The 18,201-nt window shown below is 44.6% G+C and overlaps 1 protein-coding gene and 1 long non-coding RNA gene across 6 annotated transcripts in view; one reads left to right on the plus strand and one right to left on the minus strand.

Moving 5' to 3' along the window:
- Nucleotides 1-14,499, minus strand: part of ODAD2 (outer dynein arm docking complex subunit 2) — a 189,273-nt gene extending 174,774 nt beyond the window's left edge. Inside the window, exons 1-3 of one of the 3 annotated variants that reach the window (XM_047755183.1) lie at nt 14,442-14,499; nt 9,324-9,586; nt 2,113-2,270 (exon numbers count right to left, since the gene is read on the minus strand). In XM_047755183.1, the coding sequence (XP_047611139.1) occupies nt 2,113-2,270; nt 9,324-9,547 (382 nt within the window). In that variant the 5' untranslated portion in view covers nt 9,548-9,586; nt 14,442-14,499. Of the gene's footprint in view, nt 1-2,112; nt 2,271-9,323; nt 9,724-13,909; nt 14,171-14,441 lie in introns of those variants that run through there. The other 2 variants (XM_047755184.1, XM_047755182.1) reach the window with 2 other exon arrangements.
- The window catches only part of LOC125112777 (uncharacterized), a 78,151-nt gene continuing 74,380 nt past the window's right edge, over nt 14,431-18,201 (plus strand). For all 3 annotated transcript variants that reach the window (XR_007131248.1, XR_007131249.1, XR_007131250.1), the window contains exon 1: nt 14,431-14,701. This is a non-coding gene — a long non-coding RNA (uncharacterized LOC125112777). The remainder of the gene's footprint in view (nt 14,702-18,201) is intronic.

Consider the following 18,201-nt stretch of genomic DNA (forward strand, 5'->3'; position numbering starts at 1 on the left):
GTGTGTGTACGTGTGTGTGCGTGTGTGCATGTGTGCGTGCGTGCGTGCGTGCGTGTGTGTGTGTGTGTGTGTGTGTGTATGAATGACTGGGTCACTTTGCTCTACAGTAGAAAATGGCACACAATTGAAAATCAACTGTAACTTAAAAAAATCTGGGAGTTCCCGCCGTGGCTCAGCGGTTAACGAAACTGACTGGCATCCATGAGGACGCAGGTTCGATCCCTGGCCTTGCTCAGTGGGTTAAGGACCCGGCATTTCCATGAGCTGTGGTGTAGGTCACAGATGTGGCTTGGATCCCGCATTGCTGTGGCCCAGGTGTAGGCCAGCAGCTACAGCTCCGATTGGACCCCTAGCCTGGGAACCTCCATATGCCGTGGGTACGGCCCTAAAAAGAAAGACCCCCCCCCCAAAAAAAATTGAACAGGGCAGAGGTGGGTGGAAATGCCTCCTAAAAATTCAGATGAGATACTAGGTGAATTCAGGGGAAAGACATAAAACCAACTTCTAAATCGCCAGGTACCATGTAATTTGGACCTAAAACTAAGGCTTGTACGTAGAACCCTTACAGAGAGGGCAAAATCAGCAAACGATACATATTTATCCAGGTCAGCCTTCTGGGTAGTAAGTTTATAGATCGAGTTGGATTTAATGCACAGTTGTGCCTGTTAACTGGCTTCTTAAACTCAGTTCCATTCTCCAGATTTCATCCTTCCTCAGAAAGTTGCTTTGATGTACGGATAGCCCAGCAAAGGAGAGGAAGCAAGACATAAAAAGAGGCTGCTGTCCTAAGGTTCACATTTTAAAAAAACTAAAAGAAAATAAAAAGGACCATCTTCTTCCCTCACAGCCATGGACAGTGGCAAAGAATGATGAGAGACAGAACTCAGGCCCCTTATGCCAGGGACCCAGGGAGCCACTGGTCACAGGATTCCAAAGAAGCAGAACAAATACATGATACAATTACCTACTGTCAGGTATTTCCACTTGTAAGAAATATTAAGAGCCCAAAAAGAGCAGGCAATCAATCACATCCTTTTTTTTTTTTTTTTTTTTAATGGCCACACCAGCAGCATATGGAAATTCCCAGGTCAGGAACTGCAGGTGCAACTGATGCCATAGGTGTGGCAACACCAGATCCTTTAACCCACTGCATCGGGCCGGGATCAAACTGGTGCTTCAGCAGTCAGGTTCTTAACCCACTGCGCCACAGTGGGAACTCCAATCACATTCTTTTTTTGCATGTTAGATGATGAGACAATAATAAGGACATTATTGAACTTTAATGAAGGGGAGAAATATTTCCCACTGAATGAATGTAACCATTCACAGAAAGCTGTGTATTCCACAAGGGAATCCAGCCGGGACAAATGGAAAGTGTGATTATCTTGGGCCACCTGCTTCAGGAAGAGCCTCTGTTCATTTTAAAGGAAAGGTATCACCATCGATCACAGCAGGACGTGATGGGAGAGGGTGGCTTCTGGTGCTGGTGCCTTTTTCCCTGACATGATCCATAAAGGCTACAAGGCCTGAGATCTTTCCAGAAGCTAAGAAGCTCTCTTTAAACCACACACTAAAATTAGAAATCTAGAAACTTACTAATGGTAAAGCATCAGGCTTTTCTTATTTATTTATTTACTTCTTTATTTACTTCTTTACCTATTTATGTCTTTTTAGGGCTGCACCTGTGGCACATGGAGGTTCCCAGGCTAGGGGTCGAATCAGAGCTGCAGCTGCCGACCTACACCACAGCCGCAGCAACACCAGGTCCGAGCCACTTCTGCAAACTACACCACAGCTCACAGCAATGCTGGATCCTTAACCCACTAAGCGAGGCCAGGGATCACACCTGCGTCCTCATGGATCCTAGTTGGGTTCATTACAGTGGAGCCCCAGCGGGAACTCCTAGGCCTTTCATTTTTAAAGGAGAAATCTGATATAAGCATAACATTTCAGCCAAGAAAAATTAACATTTTCTTATGAAGTTGAACATAGGGCTGTTTACCTTTTAGGTTAGAGAACTTTTTTCAAGAGGCTGTAACAAATGATTTCCTCCCTCTACCCCAAGATTATGTTTCTGAAAGTTCAAATCACAGCCCGGAGGGTAAATATCACCTTCAATACATGCTTGTGCTTCCTTCAGCTTTGTGTTTTTGGCAATAAATAACAAGCGTGACAACTGCCCAAAGCTCCTAATTTTAATTTGCGGCACAGAGAGAAACAGCAAAGGCTCTCCGTTTTTATCGACTTCCTCTGATTTGACTGTGGTTTCACTGAAAAATGAAAAAAAATTTTTTTTGAAAGGTTAAGCTTATCTGGATGACAGTAGAAGTTAATTTTAAAACATTTCAACAGATTATTCCCATGTCTCATGATAAAACACAGAGAACATAAATACCTCTTGATCGAAGCTCATCGATTTTCCCACTTTCATCCACACTCAGACCCTTAAATCCCCAAGCATACTAGCAACCACAGTACGCAACATGAAATATCCAGGAAGTAACATTTTAAGCAATTTCTTGAATATGTACGTGAACTCAACCACAGTTTTTGGTTTTGGTTTTCTAATACACGGGACATCTTTTTTTTTTTTTTTTCTAAATCCCCGGGTCTACAAAACCATCCATGTTTTGTGGATTTCTAATGTTATTTTATTTATAAAGTTTTTACACCACAATAATTAGTGGTGAGGAATTTTCTTGGCTGCTCTGTTTATGAGCAAAAAAGCTAAGAAAAAAAAAAGACAAACTAGATCCTCTCTGTGGATTATTTTCCCACTTCAAACCCCCATTTGGTTTACTGTAGGATAACAAGAAGTTTTTCTAAATAGATTTTTTTTTTCCTGATCAGAAAGTATCAGCTCTCCTAGACTGGTGTTTCTAGTCCATTTCAGTGACTTTTTTAGGCCCTTTTAAAAATATTCAGATGATTTTATGGCAGTGACATTTCTATAGATTTCTACCGCTTCCAACATTACTTAAACTGCCCACATTTTTCATTACATAGTCCTATCCCTGGCAAAACTGTCTACATCTTAAGACCTGATTTAACACGGTTTCAACTGGAACGCAGATAAACTGCCGTGAAATGTTGACAGTTCAGCAGACCACGTACATCTGAGATGCAGACAATCCAATACGATTTCACTAGAAGAGGAAGAGGATGGAGACGGTGGGAGGCAGAATGATGGTTCTCAAAAATGTTCACGTCTTATTTCCGGAGGCCTGTGAATGGGTCGCCTTTCAGGGCAAAAGGCCCTTGGCAGACGGGTTGTGTTCAGGATCTTGAGATGGGAAGACTATTCTGGGATGTCTGTGTGGACCCAATGGAATCAGAGGGTGTTTAGAAGGGGCCGGCAGCAGGGCCAAGTCAGAGAAGGCCACGTGGAGACAGAAGCGGGGCTGCGAGTAGAGGAGTGTAAGTGGCCTCCAGAAGCTGGAAAAGGCAAGAATGAACTTTCCTTCAGCCCACCGGAGCCCACAGCCTGCCCACCCACATTCATTTGAGATGTTTTACCTCCAGAACCATAAGACAATGAATCTGGAGTTCCTGTTGTGGCTCAGTGGTTAACGAATCCGACTAGGAACCATGAGGTTGCGGGTTCGATACCTGCTTGCTCAGTGGGTTAAGGCTCCGGCGTTGCTGTGAGCTGTGGTGTAGGTTGCAGACACAGCTTGGATCTGGCGTTGCTGTGGCTGTGGTATAGGCCGGCAGCAGCAACTCCGATTGGACCCCTAGCCTGGGAATCTCCTTATGCCGCGGGAGCGGCCCCAGAAAAGGCAAAAAGACAAAAAAATAAACAAATAAAAATAAAAAAATAATAATGAATCCATGTCATTCGAAGCCACTGAGTGGGTGGTGATTTGTAACAGCAGCAGCAGGAAGTGACCCCTAGGGCTCTCCAGTCTTGCCCACAGTTCCCGCCCCAGTACCTCAGAGAGGAACTGCACACACAGGCCTTCGATAAATGCATGAGGAGTGAATGATGGAGCAGCATGTTTTTAGACTTGCCAGGGACCGGCATCATATACAAAATGCATATGTTTTTGGTGGGGGGAGCTCCCATCATGGCTCAGTGGTAATGAACCCAACGAGTATCCATGAGGAGGTGGGTTCAATCCCTGGCCTTGCTCAGTGGGTTGAGAATCCCAAGGTGCTGTGGCTGTGGGATAGGCTGGTAGTTGCTGCTCCAATTAGACCCCTAGCCTGGGAACTTCCATGTGCCATAGGTGCGGCCCTAAAACAACCAAAACACAAACAAAACAAAACAAAAAACATACATTTTTCTCCACATAAAGCTTTTGGAAGAACGTCCTTAGGGTAGAGGAGTTTCCTTAAAGGCCTGAACCAGGGCTGGCCGCTTGTACCAAGATATGGTGGCAGGCACAATGGATGCCAACTTAACCTGAGGACGTGATGCTCCTGGGAGAGCCAGGAGAACGGCAGGCACAGGGGACTTTGAAAGTGCCCCTTCCGGTGGAAGCCTATGGCTGAACAGAGCCAGAGGAACTGAAAGAGAGGGTGGGTAAAGAGCAGACTTTCGCTTAGGGGCTCACAGTCTCTGGCCTCTGAAACCAGACCTCTCTGGAAGGAAATTGTTGCAAACACCCCAGAAGAGGTTAAGAAGAATGAAAGAATAAATGAAGTCCACCGACCTGGCCAAGAGATTTTTCAACTGGAATTGGGGGAAAGAGCTAAAAATACTCAGCTTACACTCTCAAGCAAGAGAGCAGGAAAAGACCTAATATTTAATCCCCAAGGTCTAGTTTACATTCAGAACACAGTCATTAATCCATAAATGTATGTCTGCACCGCAACATAGGAAGTTCTCAGGGATGAAAAGCAGGATACACTAACAAAACTTAAGGCCACTGATCCTAGCAAATTTACCAAAATACAATAATTATTGTTGGGAGTTCCCATCGTGGCTCAGTGGTAACAAACCTGACTGGTATTCATGAGGACATGGGTTCAATTCCTGGCCTTGCTCAATGGGTTAAGGATCCAGTGTTGCTGTGAGCTGTGGCATAGGTTGCAAATGTGGCTCAGATCCTGCGTTGCTGTGGCTGTAGCTCCGATTTAACCCCTAGTCTGGGAACTTCCACATGCCATGTGTATGGCTCTGAAAAAGACAAATAATAATAAGGATGATGATTATTGTGTTTCATAAAACAATATAATTTTAAGGTCGGAGGACATATAATTCAGTTCTTCCTTAGTGATACTGATTAGGAAATTAAGGACCCGAAAGGTAGGAACTGCAGGTAAAGTGTGCATTTCTGGGGGGAGGAGGGCCCTTGAGCAGGCATCCTGACTTCTCATCCACACAGAATTTGTACCAGCATTGAATCCTGTCCCAAACTCATTAATGGCATTGAGACACCACAGACTGGGATTCACAACTAACACACGGCAACAGTAAAGCCCATGAGAGTCAAAAGTCACAGTTCCACCAGAGAAGGGGAGAAGAAACCAGGTAACAACATTTTCACACAGCAATGCTGAAGAGTTTCCAGATTAAAAGCTGCCCAGGCTACCTCCTAGGGACTCGAAGCCCCTTGGTTCTGCCTGCCACCTGCAGCTGGTATGACCCCGGAGAAGTGTCGCTTGTCCTTAACTTACAGTGGATTTGGGCTTAATTCTGGGTGTTTCAGGAAGATTATTAGTCTCGTTCCCGAGAAGAACAAAAGCAATTGAAAATGGTGATAAAAAGAGACCCATGATTTCCATTCAAATGAAAGTAGAGATATTTTCCCCTCAAAATTGAATATGGAAATCATTTTTCTTGTTATCTGGCTTTTAGAAAATCTATGGCTAGACTAATCTTTATTCTTTCCCTTTTCTCCTGTATTTGGTCTTCACACTTCTGGTGCTCACTCATAGGCCTTAGCTCTTCTTCATTGCTGCCTATGACCTTGCAGTGTATCTGGGGAGTGACCTGGGGCCATACTATACTCTGTTGCATGGCAGCAAGGTGGAGGAAAGTCTGCCTATGTTAATTGTTGTCATTTTCAGTTGGCTTTCTGGTGCTCTGGATGTTTTTGGCTTGTGCCACATTGTATCTTAATATCCAATAAGATATTTTATATCATCAGAAAAAACCTGAATGTGGAGAGATGATCCTGCAGGATAAACAGCTGTGTGTTGAAACTGGGTCTAAAGGAAATGCATAAATCATGCAAACATGAGACGTGCCACGTGCCTGTCTGGTCAATTAACCACCACCTGCACCAAAGGGAAGAAGATAATGGGTGGAACAAACCTCTTCTTTATGTGACTGGAGCATCAGTTTCAGCATCAGATGCCAACCAGCCTGATACAAAAGCCCCATGACACTTGTATTGACTGCTATAAAGGGTGCACTGGGAGACACACAGCACCAAATGAAAAGCGGGGCCACAACTATAGATGTATCCCCCCAATACCCACAGAGATCAACCACAGGGGGCAGGTTATCTACGCTAACAGGCTTTCAGTGTAGATCAAACTGACTTGTGGAATGAGACGGCTAAGAGGATGCATATCCCCAAGAAGAATCTGCCTTTATTCTCAAACATCCAAGGATATTACTCTTTGTAGAAACACGTCCAGACTCCAAACTTAAATCCTTCGTGATGACTTGGCGGAGCACACGGGCTCACAGCTATGAATCCTAACTTGAAGAATGGCTTCCCCCACTTTAAATAAATGAATAAATGGCATTCTAAGGCCAGCAGTGAAGCAAAAAGAGTGCATGAACCAAAGCGCAAAGGATGAGGTAGAAGGGCTGTTTAGTAACACACACATTCTTCTTGGAGTTCCTGCTATGGCGCAATGGAATCAGCAGCATCTTGGGAGCACTGGGACACAGGTTCAATCCCCGGCCCGGCATAGAAGGTTGGGGATCCTACATTGCCACAACTGCGGCTTGGATCTGAACCCTGACCCACTGCAGGATGGCCAATAAAAGAAAAAAAATGTTAATAATAAAAGTACTTATTCCATCATGGGAGTTCCCATCATGACGCAGCAGAGACAAATCTGACTAGGAACCATGATGTTGCGGGTTCAATCCCTGGCCTCACTCAGTGGGTTAAGGATCCGGTGTTGCTGAGCTGTAGTGCAGGCCGCAGATGTGGCTTGGATCTGGTGTTGCTGTGGCTGTGGCGTAGGCTGGCAGCTGTAGCTCCGATTGGACCCCTAGCCTGGGAACCTCCATACGCCGTGGGTGCAGCCCTAAAAAGACCACTGAGGGCATCTCTGCTTTACATCACCTGTTACGTTGCTAGACATGGCAAACACCAAGTAGCTCTGGGTTGCTGACAGTTCCTTGGTTTAGGGGTATAGCAAGTGGTAGGTCAAGGCCTGGATGTGAACGTACTTGGCGTTCTCCAAGACTACCAGCATCTCAGCAGTATCCCTCGCCCTCTTCCAGGCAGTCAGTACCTACCCAGTTTTCATCAAGACACACAGCCGTGGTTTGCTTTCCATGCAACAGGCACTACTACCAGAACCCTCTCACCCCTTCCCACATCAAAGATCATCAACAAAGGGCACAACCAAGAATGAGGGAAAGAAAAACTGGCCCAAGGAAAAGCGGCACAGTAACCATGAGAGAAGGAAGACAATTAAGGAGCAACGGGTTCAAAACACGCATGGTGTCAAAAATGTCTAAACATCCTGCTCAAGAGGGAACAATGTACCTAAAGACTGTATGCAGAGATATAACAATGGGAATAAAGCAAAAGAAATTGGACAGGGATAGAGAAATACGGATACATAAGAGGTGTGTGTCTATAAACACCTCCCTAACGAGGTCACCGATGTGATCATGTTGGCACGTGGAACACAAAATTAGTCCAGAGGCAAGAAACAACATTCTTATCTGACATTTGTTTTAAATCCATCTTTGGACTAAGTAGTCAGAAGTTTTTAACTGATTTTGGAGACGAGGTTGTCGTTTAAAGATTAGGAAAAAAATAAAACCACTGTGTGATGCTAGAATGAATTTAGGTGGGAGCAGTGACCATAAGCACGGTTAAGAATAAAATACAACTTAAAAAAAAAAAAAAAAAAGAGAGGGAGTTCCTGTTGTGGTGCAGTGGTTAACGAATCCGACTAGGAACCATGAGGTTGCGGGTTCGATCCCTGGCCTTGCTCAGTGGGTTAAGGATCCGGCGTTGCTATGAGCTGTGGTGTAGGTTGCAGATGCAGTTCGGATCCCACGTTGCTGTGGCTCTGGCACAGGCCGGTGGCAACAGCTCTAATTTGACCCCTAGCTTGGGAACCTCCATATGCCGCGGGAATGGCCCCAGAAATGGCAAAAAGACAAAAAAAAAAAAGAGAGAGAGATTTCAGAAAATTCACAGAGAAGATAGATCACGATACCAGAAGGCACGAGCTCTTGAAATACAGTTCCAGAATTGTCTTATAGTTCTGAAAATAAAATAAAAAAAATGAAAAGCTGAGGTTATTCTCACAAATCATACCCCCCCCAAAAAAAATGGAACAGGGAAACTGGGACTCATTAGAGAAGTCTTTTTGACAAGATCAAACTTTAAACGTTCATATGCAAAACCCAAGAGGGACACAGAAGTCGAAAAGAGGATGTGAACGGCTGAAGTGAACCATAAACTGAGGTTGAGCCCCCAAAAAGGTATACATGAATTTATATATACATATGTACCATTTATAACATACACATATTAACATACACTTGTATATTTTACCTAAGTATAATTATATAAATTTCTGTAATTTATATTAAATAGATATATTTAGCTATGTTCAAAAGAGATACATTGTTAGCCCACTGTTTGAGGGGGAGGTAGGATTTTTTTTTTTTTTTCCCAATCTCAGATTTGGAAGGTTCTCATTTGAGGACAATGCTCATCGTTAAGAAGTCTCTCCCTTATATTAAGCAAAACTTACCACTCTGCCTCTGCCACCCCAAAGATTTATCAGATTTTATTTATGTATGGATTTATATTTTTAGATTTAACAGATTTCCATACAGAAGGGACGCTGTCTATATCAGAGGTCTACAAAATCAAAGTCTAGTGGCATCTGACAGGTCACATGAGTGGAAAGACCACACTTCAAGCAAATGTTGGGGGGTGGGGTAACTAGAGAAGGCAGCCCTAGCAAAAGAAAATCTGAATTTAAAACTTAGAGAAATAGTGTGTTGGCCCAATGAAAATTTCTCAGATTTCCCCCCAGGGCCTCCAGTTTTTCGACATTTCTGAGAGTCACAGAGGTTCAGTGACTTGCCCCAAACCAACAACCCATCAATAAAAACAGGTGCAGCTGCAGGTCCTCCGCTCCAGACGCAATACTAGGCTTACCTGACAGCGTACCCTGATGCAAATGCTGAGGGGTCCAACTCTGTTTGCCATTCCAGTGGTTCTACAAATACATAGTTTGCTTCTTGGGGATGTTTATAGATAAAACTCTCCACAAATATAATAATCTCCTTCAGTATTGCCTCATTTAGAGGAGTGATTTCCAGGTTCCTCGTCCCGTGCCCCGCGGCTGTCCACTGCGCTGACCTGGTCAGCGCCACACCCATGGGACCTGTCACCGCTCAGATCCGAGCTCAGCGCACACACTGCATCAGAACAGAAAGAGTCAGAGAGATGGGAGCATCTACCTTTCCACTAGAACTTTGTTCATTTTCAGGATTTTTAAGCTAGTGTTCACCCAACCCACATTCTGTTGATTCAGCTCAGAGGTGGATTTTCTTTTTTCTTTTTTTTTTCTTTTCTTTCTATCTTTTTAGGGATGCACCCGCAGCATATAGAGGTTCCCAGGCTAGGGGGCCAATTGCAGCTGTAGCCACCAGCAACGTGGGATCCAGCCACACCACAGCTCACGGCAGCACCAGATCCTTAACCCACTGAGCAAGTCCAGGGATTGAACCTGTGTCCTCATGGATGCCAGTCAGGTTCGTTAACCACTGAGCCATGACGGGAACTCCCAGAGGTGGCTTTTCTAATTGCCCAACTGCTCTTCAATTCCATGAAATAGCTAATCATCCCTGAACAAGCTCTAAAGTAAAACTGATGAGGACTTAAGGATTTTCCAAAAGCTCCCTGCCCTGGAATAAATAACTTCTTTCTCGTTTTCCTGGGTCTGGGTCCAGGAGAGAGAGCATTCAAAGAGCTGGGCAGAAAAATGGAAGCAGCTAAGTCCAAGTGTGGGGAAAAAAAGATTCAGAGGAGGCTGGCATCAAGGCCTTCCATTTGCAGCTCTGCTGGGGCCAGAGGTTAAGCGAGCAGTGCTCTTCTGAGCTGGATCGCACATTGCTTAGCATTATGCTACTAAACTGAATTCGGTTATTCTTTGTCACCATCATACATCCGCATCAGAGCAATGCTGACTGATGAAAATGATTCTGAAGAGCCCTGTAGCTTCTCCTAGTGCCTTCCAAATTAATAACAGAATAAGAACATTAAGTGAAATATAATTTTATTTTTTCTGAAAATTGGTAAAGCACCCTATTAATCAAACATGTGAGCAATCCAAATACTGTACTCCCTCCCCATATATCCTGCCTAGAATATTTTATTATAATTCATAACTTTCTTAAGAGCAAATATGAGAACAAATGAGAATTTTTTGTAGCTTGTTTGTCAAAAATTGGTTATCAAAAGAGCCTAGCGTTAAAATGTAGAACAGAAATTGGAGTTCCTGTCGTGGCTCAGCAGTTAACGAATCTGACTAGGAACCATGAGGTTGAGGGTTCGATCCCTGGCCTTGCTCAGTGGGTTAAGGATCCGGCGTTGCCATGAGCTGTGGTGTAGGTCGCAGACGCGGCTCGGATCCCACGTTGCTGTGGCTCTGGTGTAGGCCAGTGGCTACAGCTCCGATTAGACCCCTAGCCTGGGAACCTCCATATGCCACAGCAGTGGCCCAAGAAATGGCAAAAAAAAAGACAAAAAAAAATGTAGAACAGAAATTGAAATAAATTTCACTCTAGCCAAACAGAAATTCACCTTTAAAAGAAGATATTTAAAAAACATCCATAATCTTAAATAACAGCAAGTTAGAAAATGTTCTGACATTATTTCATAATGGATATTTAAGATTTTTTTTTCAGATAATCTATGCTTGTTTATTTTCTTATTTGTAATAACATTGATCATACAACCTTTCTTCAGGAAAATGAGAATGGTTAAGGAAAAAAGTTAAATAAAGAATATAATTAGCTTCCCTTCCCCATCATTATTACAAAAGCTCAGTATCAAGATTCTATAGAAATGGGAGTTCCTGTCGTGGTGCAGCAGATGAATCCCACTAGGAACCATGAGGTTATGGGTTCGATCCCTGGCCTCGCTCAGTGGGTTAGGGATCCGGCGTTGCCATGAGCTGTGGTGTAGGTCACAGATGCGGCTCGGATCTGGTGTTGCTGTGGCGAAGGCCAGTGGCTACAGCTCTGATTAGACCCCTAGCCTGGGAACCTCCATATGCCATGGGTGAGGCCCTAAAAAGGACAAGAAGACCAAAAAAAAAAAAAAAAGATTCTATAGAAATGATTTGGAGGTATTACTTTCCATATTGTATTAATCTTGAAATCCAGTAACAGGGACCTAGACCACAGGTCCTTGACTGGACAGTACTGGCTCCTGGGAAGCAGTAATGGAAGCCTCATACAGATGTTGTATTATCAAAGTGATAGGAAGGGGACATTGTTCACATTTAGTGGTGAGAACCAATAGTGCCAGATGTCCTGTAATGCACAAGACACTCCCTAGAAGGAAGAATTATGCTGCAATTGTCAGCATCCAGTAGGTAAAACGCTTCAGATAATTAATACCTGAGCCTGCAACCTACTGCCACTTTACAAATCATCATGAAGAATTTTTTTCACAGTTTTAATATGCATTGAATTTTCTAGGACTGCAACTATCATCTAAATCAAAGGAAGGTTGTGCATACTTCCTTTTATAAGGGAATTCACCAAGAGGCCAGCATTTGGTAAAATCATGCTACTGATTGCAATGCTAGTCGCAAAACTGAAGTTTCAGTGACATGTCTGTGTCTGGAGCTACTGCACATACACTAATTCCAATGTAAGGCTAGAGTAACTGCCTACTTCATTACATATTTTAGTGTAGGATACCTGGGCATTTACATGCTAATATTTTATTACAATTATCTTCCTTTTATTTTATAGTTAAAGCACTACTGAGATTCAAAACTGCACATACGTAGGATTATTATCTATCATTTTGATTTCAGAATAGTATAGAGGGCATTACAAAATATTTGTTATAAAAAGCAAGTACTAGATCAGATAAGGTTGAAAACAACATATATACAGATAAATACATACAGATGTCTATTTATAAAAGTGCTAGTGAAATAAAACATATACCAAAAATGTATAAATTATCCTATGCATTTGTTTTTTTAATTTTTTAATCTTAAAATGATTTTTTATCTTTTCCTTTATAATTGGTTTACAATGTTCTGTCAACTTTCTACTGTACAGCAAAGTGACCCAGTCACACATACCTATATGCATTCTTTTTCTCATATATTATCATCCATCCTGCTCCATCACGAGTGACTAGATATAGTTCCCAGGGCTGTACAGCAGGAACTCATTGCCCAGCCATTCCAAATATCCTCTGCATTTGTTTTAGAATACCAGTGTTTTGTTTCTATTGCTAGATTCTGAACACATAAGCACGTCCTGATGTTTATCTGTGACACTCTTGAGTTTCCCAATATTATAAGTGCAAATAGTTTGATCTTATATAGGAAGGTTCGGATAGACAGTTGTTTGTTTTTCATCTTAAGTGTAAACTTGTTTTGGTTTCTAAAGCTGTCCAGGGTGCATCATTTCCTTGCATGTTTTTAAAGAAAAAAGTGCAATTACATAAAACTGTGGCAGTCAACATTTAATAACTTCGTATAAAAGTTAAAAAAGGGCCTAAAAAAAGCAAAAAGTTCTTTTCGTCATGATAAATTTTATACAAATGCGTAGAGAACATTTTTGACTGTATTCTAATTGTTTTCCTGAATCTAAAAAACCAGGAGCTGCAGCAATGAACAGCCTTAATTTAAGAAAGCCTAAGAAAATCTTAGGGGGCTTATGACCATCCAGAAGGCAAATACATTAGAATATTATTAGAAAAAAAATAAGTGGAACAAAAATCCCAAAGAAGACCACATATAAGATACCTTAATTAAAAAAAAAAAAAAAAGGTTTTGCAGGCCCAAGTAAATTTTTTTTTTTAAAAAAAGGCAGTCTTGTATTTTCTTCTTTTCTTCTTAAGAGATTTCTAATGGCCTCTTAATTTACCAAGAGAATCAAAGCTACAGCATTTATTTCGCTAATTCTGGTGATGTTCCAAAATGCTCAGCATAACTCAGATGAAAATTTTCTCAGGTAAAAATTTACAAATTAGCAGTTTTTATCAAGACAAGCTGAAGGGAAGTTTCCACCCAGCCCCACTCAAGTTCTTCCAGGTGAGAACCATGGTTACAAAGAACACATGTGAACACACAGTAGCCAACTTTGAATTAAATTAAGACTTTAAAGTTCAACATCAAGGAAAAAAAGCTGTTTTGCATGTGTTGGTTTCCACAAATTGAGAATCACTTTACACTCCTTTTCTCTACTCATCCAATAGATATATAATAGAATTTTACTTTTTTAAGGGTCCCCGGCCAGCCTCCGATATCATTAATAAAATGAAACCGATTCGAAAATAATTTCTGCCACACTTGAGCAGAAGCAAAACCACATTCTTTATGAAGCCACGAGACTATCAGCCTCCACTCTAAGATCTCGTAACGTGGCTGATAAAGTGAATTAAGAGCCAGTGCAGGCACTCTGCACTGAGAACGAGGAATGAGAGAGAATGAGGAAGCTGAGCAGTGAGTCCTACAGGAAAATCAAAATTTCAGAACTGACACGAACCGAGCCTTGAATCCATGGAGACGCAAAGCCTGTGAGAAGACGCGCGACGAATACCGGGCCTTTTACAGGTGTAAAGCGTTAGGGTTGGAGGCTAGGTTCCCAGAGGATGAGGGACAGGGGACAGGTGGGAAGAGGCAGGCAGCAAAGACCTTACAGAGATGGAAGCGAAGCTACAAAGACAGAGGAGGAAGGAAGAGGGAAAGAGAAGCGGGGGGTGGGGGTGGGGGAAAGAGAGAGAACGGAGAAGGGAGATGGGGTCGTGGGCCCGGCAGCAGGGACGTAGTGGGGAGTCAGGGGCTGGATGCGGGTGGGAGAGACCCAGGCAGCGGGCGGATCTTGGGCCCACAAGGAGAAAAGGAAGACCGGGAGAGGTACAGAAGCGTGCGGGAGACGGGCTCCCCCATTTCTCCACCCACGCGGAAGGCTGCAAAGACGCCAAGACAGGCGGAGCTCGGAAAGCAGGGCCCCGGTCCCGGGTCCCGAGGGATCGCCGACCCCAGGCCACCGCCCAGCACCCGCCAGGCTCACTCACCTGCAGCGAAGGGCTCTGCGCCTGCCCCGCGCTCCGCCCCCTGCGTCCGCCGGTTGCTAGGACGCCAGGTAAACACCGGCGCCCGGTCCTGCGCACAAGGTCTCGCTCGCGGGGGGAGCGCCCCAAGCCCGCCGCAGCCGCAGCTGTAACCGCAGCCGCGGGCGCCCCCGCCCTCGGGCGCCCAGTACCCCGCGTGCCCCTGCCCTGGACGCTGCTTGGTCCTCCTCGTCGTCCAGGCGTCCCCGGACTCGCTCCACCAGGTGGGAAGTGTTTACCTTCATTAACGCGCTCTTAGAGGTTTTAGCAGCAACTTCACGGTATAACAGAAAGCAAATAGAAAATAGCCCTTAAAATGCTGTGTTGTTCCTCCACCGGCTTCCAGACGGGTGCCCTGCAGCGTTCCACGAGGGGTTCTGTGTACCTTAAATCTTTACTGAGTTCCCAGAAACAGCATAGGGCCTCTCACAAGATGTTAGAGGTGCACATTCTTTCTCTCCAAAAAGCAAATAAGCTAGAAGTCTCCGAAATACTCACTGGAAAGGCAGAAACTGCTCTTGGATCGTCTAGTTCAGAGGACTGGGTTGGAATGAGGACATTTCTGCGTGTTTTTAAATGCTTTTTACCTTTGTGTGTTAGGATGACCTTGACCCCACCGGTAGACCCTCAACCAACAAGAGACCAACCTTAAAAAACCAGTGGGGACTGAGTGAGTGGGAAAAAAAGAAAATATCTGATGGGGGGCAGGGTGAGAATGAGCAGTGTACTATCTTGGGATTGGAATGTTTAGGGACCAGAGCTGGACAGCCGAGATGATGGAGTGTTTAGAAACTAGGACTGGAATTTTTTTTTTTTTTTTTGGTCTTTTGTCTTTTTTGGGCCGCACCGGTGATGTGTGGAGGATCCCAGGCTAGGGGTCTGATTGGAGCCATAGCTGCAGGCCTATGCCACAGCCACAGCAATGCCAGATTCGAGCTGCCTCTGTGACTCACATCACAGCTCAGGGCAATGCTGGATCCTTAACCTACTGAGCAAGGCCAGGGATGGAACGCGCAACCTCATGATTCCTAGTCAGATTCATTTCCCCTGCACCACTATGGGAACTCCTGGATTATTATTATTATTATTTTTTCCCCCTTGGGGAAGCCAAAGAGACAGGTGTGTGATTATGTTCACTGTTAGGGTATTATTCTGTTCCTGCTCAAAACCAGAGCTGTTCCACAAATACAAAGAAATAAGATAGATGTGGCCTTTGTTTCTCTTTTCTTCTTCGCTTTTTGAGAGTATGAAAGTTGTCAGCAGTGGAATCATTTTGCCTGAAGGAGCTTCTACCTCCAGAGAAGTTTGGAGTTGCAAGAACCGGAAAGGAGTATTATGTGACAATGGGTGTAAATCTGAAAGGGGGCCATTCAAAATAGTGGAGAGATTACACTCACAGTCAGTCACAGCATCATATCGGTAGAGCTGATGCAGGTCGTGAACTGGTGAAGGTCCACAGGTTGTGAGGGTCACTTTTCAGAGGCATTTTGCAGTCGTCCTGGCAGCAGGGAAACTTCTTAGGGTACTTTTTTTCACTTGTGCCCTCTTTTTTCTTTTTAGGGCCTCACCTGGGGCATATGGAAGTTCCCAGGCTAGGGGTCGAATCAGAGCCACAGCAGCCTGCTTATGCTATAGCCACAGCAACATGGGATCTGAGCCGCATCTGAGACCTATGCTCTAGCTTGTGGCAGTGCCAGATCTTTGACCTGCTGAGGCCAGGGATCAAACCCATGTCTTCATGGATACTAGGTCCTTAACCCACTGAGCCACAATGGGAACTCCTCATTAACTCATTTTAGTTTGGATTATCTGAGTAAGGTCCTGTTTCCTACCAGTTGCATTCTCAGGTACTGGGACTTTAGCATGTGAATGGACTAAGGGACACAATTCAACACATAGCATTCTCAAACAGGGGAGTCAGTGGCTTTCTGGGCCCCATTCATCTGTGTTAGAGTGGGACCCACTGGTGTGAGGCAGCCAATGGGAACAATTACAGGCCATAACCAGGAGAAGGCGGCAGGCAAGGTTGGTTTGAGTGCCCAGAGCCTCAATCAGGAAAGGACTGAGGCTGTGGAACTTCATTTGTCTTGCATGAAAGTACAGCAGAATTTTCCAGGAGATCTCCAGGAGAATTCTGATGATAGAGGAAATTTGTATGAGGTCTGATAAAGTTGTAAAGGCCAGATTTCCCAGGTCCTACCTTGCCTTACAGATAAAGACCAACAATCAAGTAAGTCCTGCCTCAACGACCTCCTTGTGCCCGGAACAACTTCTCAATGGTATACTGTGGACCAAAATGGCAATCCAGAAATGAAATGGCTCCTTCTTTTTAGACTCTAACTTCCTTGGTATTCATTTATTTATACATGGTTTGGATACCATTATGTACCAGGCACTCTGTTGGCAGAATTGGTTTATCCAGTTCAAGTACTGGCAGAAAAGGGAATCCACTAAACTCTATTCAAAGTCCCTGGCATAGAAGGAAGGACAGTGGCTTGGAGCACAGGGAGTAAAGAGAGAGGAGAAGAGGAAAGAGAGGTGGGCAGGGTCACGGAGGGAAGGGCCCTGAAGCCATGACAGCGTCAGCTTTTATTCCAAGAGCAAATGAAAGTTATTGGGGGGGTTTAAGGAGGGAGTGATGTGAGCTGATTGGTGCTGCTAAGAATCCATCCTGGCTTTGCTCTGGAAGGAGACTATTAAGGTTCAAGAGGAGAAGCAGAGAGACTATTAATAGTCTCTCATGTGGGTCAGGCTCCTAAGGAAATAGAGTCCTAGATGGAGAAATGCACATGAGACATGCGTTGCAGAGTCCTTCCAGGGGGGTGAGCAGGTCTGGACAGAGAGAAAGGCTGAATTGCAGGGCAGTCACAGCTACCCTAGGGAGAGCACAGGATCTGGGATGGACCTGCAGAGTTTCCCGTACTGAGGAGTGAGAGCTGGCTGGGCTTTTCTATCTCTACACCCACTGTCTAACCAGCCAGTCACTGGGTGCAGGCTGTACCCAGGAACAGGACATGACTTTCAGCCCGTAAGTTGAGAGCTCTCAGCTACAGACACTCCTCAGCAGCTGAGGACAGGAGTGCCTCAGTCCTGGGAGTGTGGGCAGGGGCAGGGGTTCTGGATGGCCCACAGCAGAGCTCAGCCCCGTTAGCATCTGTGGTACACCTGGGGCAGCTCTCCCGGCCTTCTAGTGACCCCCTTATCCTAGGGAAGCATAGAAAAATACGAAACAAAACTGCAGTTCCTGCTTCGCAGCTGGTGCCATGACCACAGCTGGTCCTCATTATCTCCCTCGTCTTCTGCCCATTACAGACTCCCCTTCCCCTTCCCTTCAGCCTTCCCTGATCTCAACTGGCTTCTTGATGGTGATCCTGGCCCTCACTGGTGAGGGATCTGAGCCCCTTGCATCAGCCTTTCTCCAGTGGTGGCTACTCTGTTCATGTTTTTACCATCAAAATTGGGCAAGGAGGTACCAAGGACCACCCACATCTCAAACACATCCTTCCTTTACCAGAAGCCCCCCTGCCCTTCCTGATGACCAGGGTCAATTTCTCCCACCAGGATCATGATTCCTCTACTTGCCTGTTGACCTCTTGCATGAGGAGCCCAAAGTCATGCAATCCGTGGCCTTAATGGGAAGTTTGATATCCCCCGGTGCCCACTAGGTGCCAAGATATCTAAATGGGCAAAGCCCAGATTTGTAAAGACAGGGAGCATAAATCCC

This window comes from Phacochoerus africanus, chromosome 12, assembly GCF_016906955.1.
Source record: "Phacochoerus africanus isolate WHEZ1 chromosome 12, ROS_Pafr_v1, whole genome shotgun sequence".
Classification (NCBI taxonomy): Eukaryota; Metazoa; Chordata; class Mammalia; order Artiodactyla; family Suidae; genus Phacochoerus; species Phacochoerus africanus.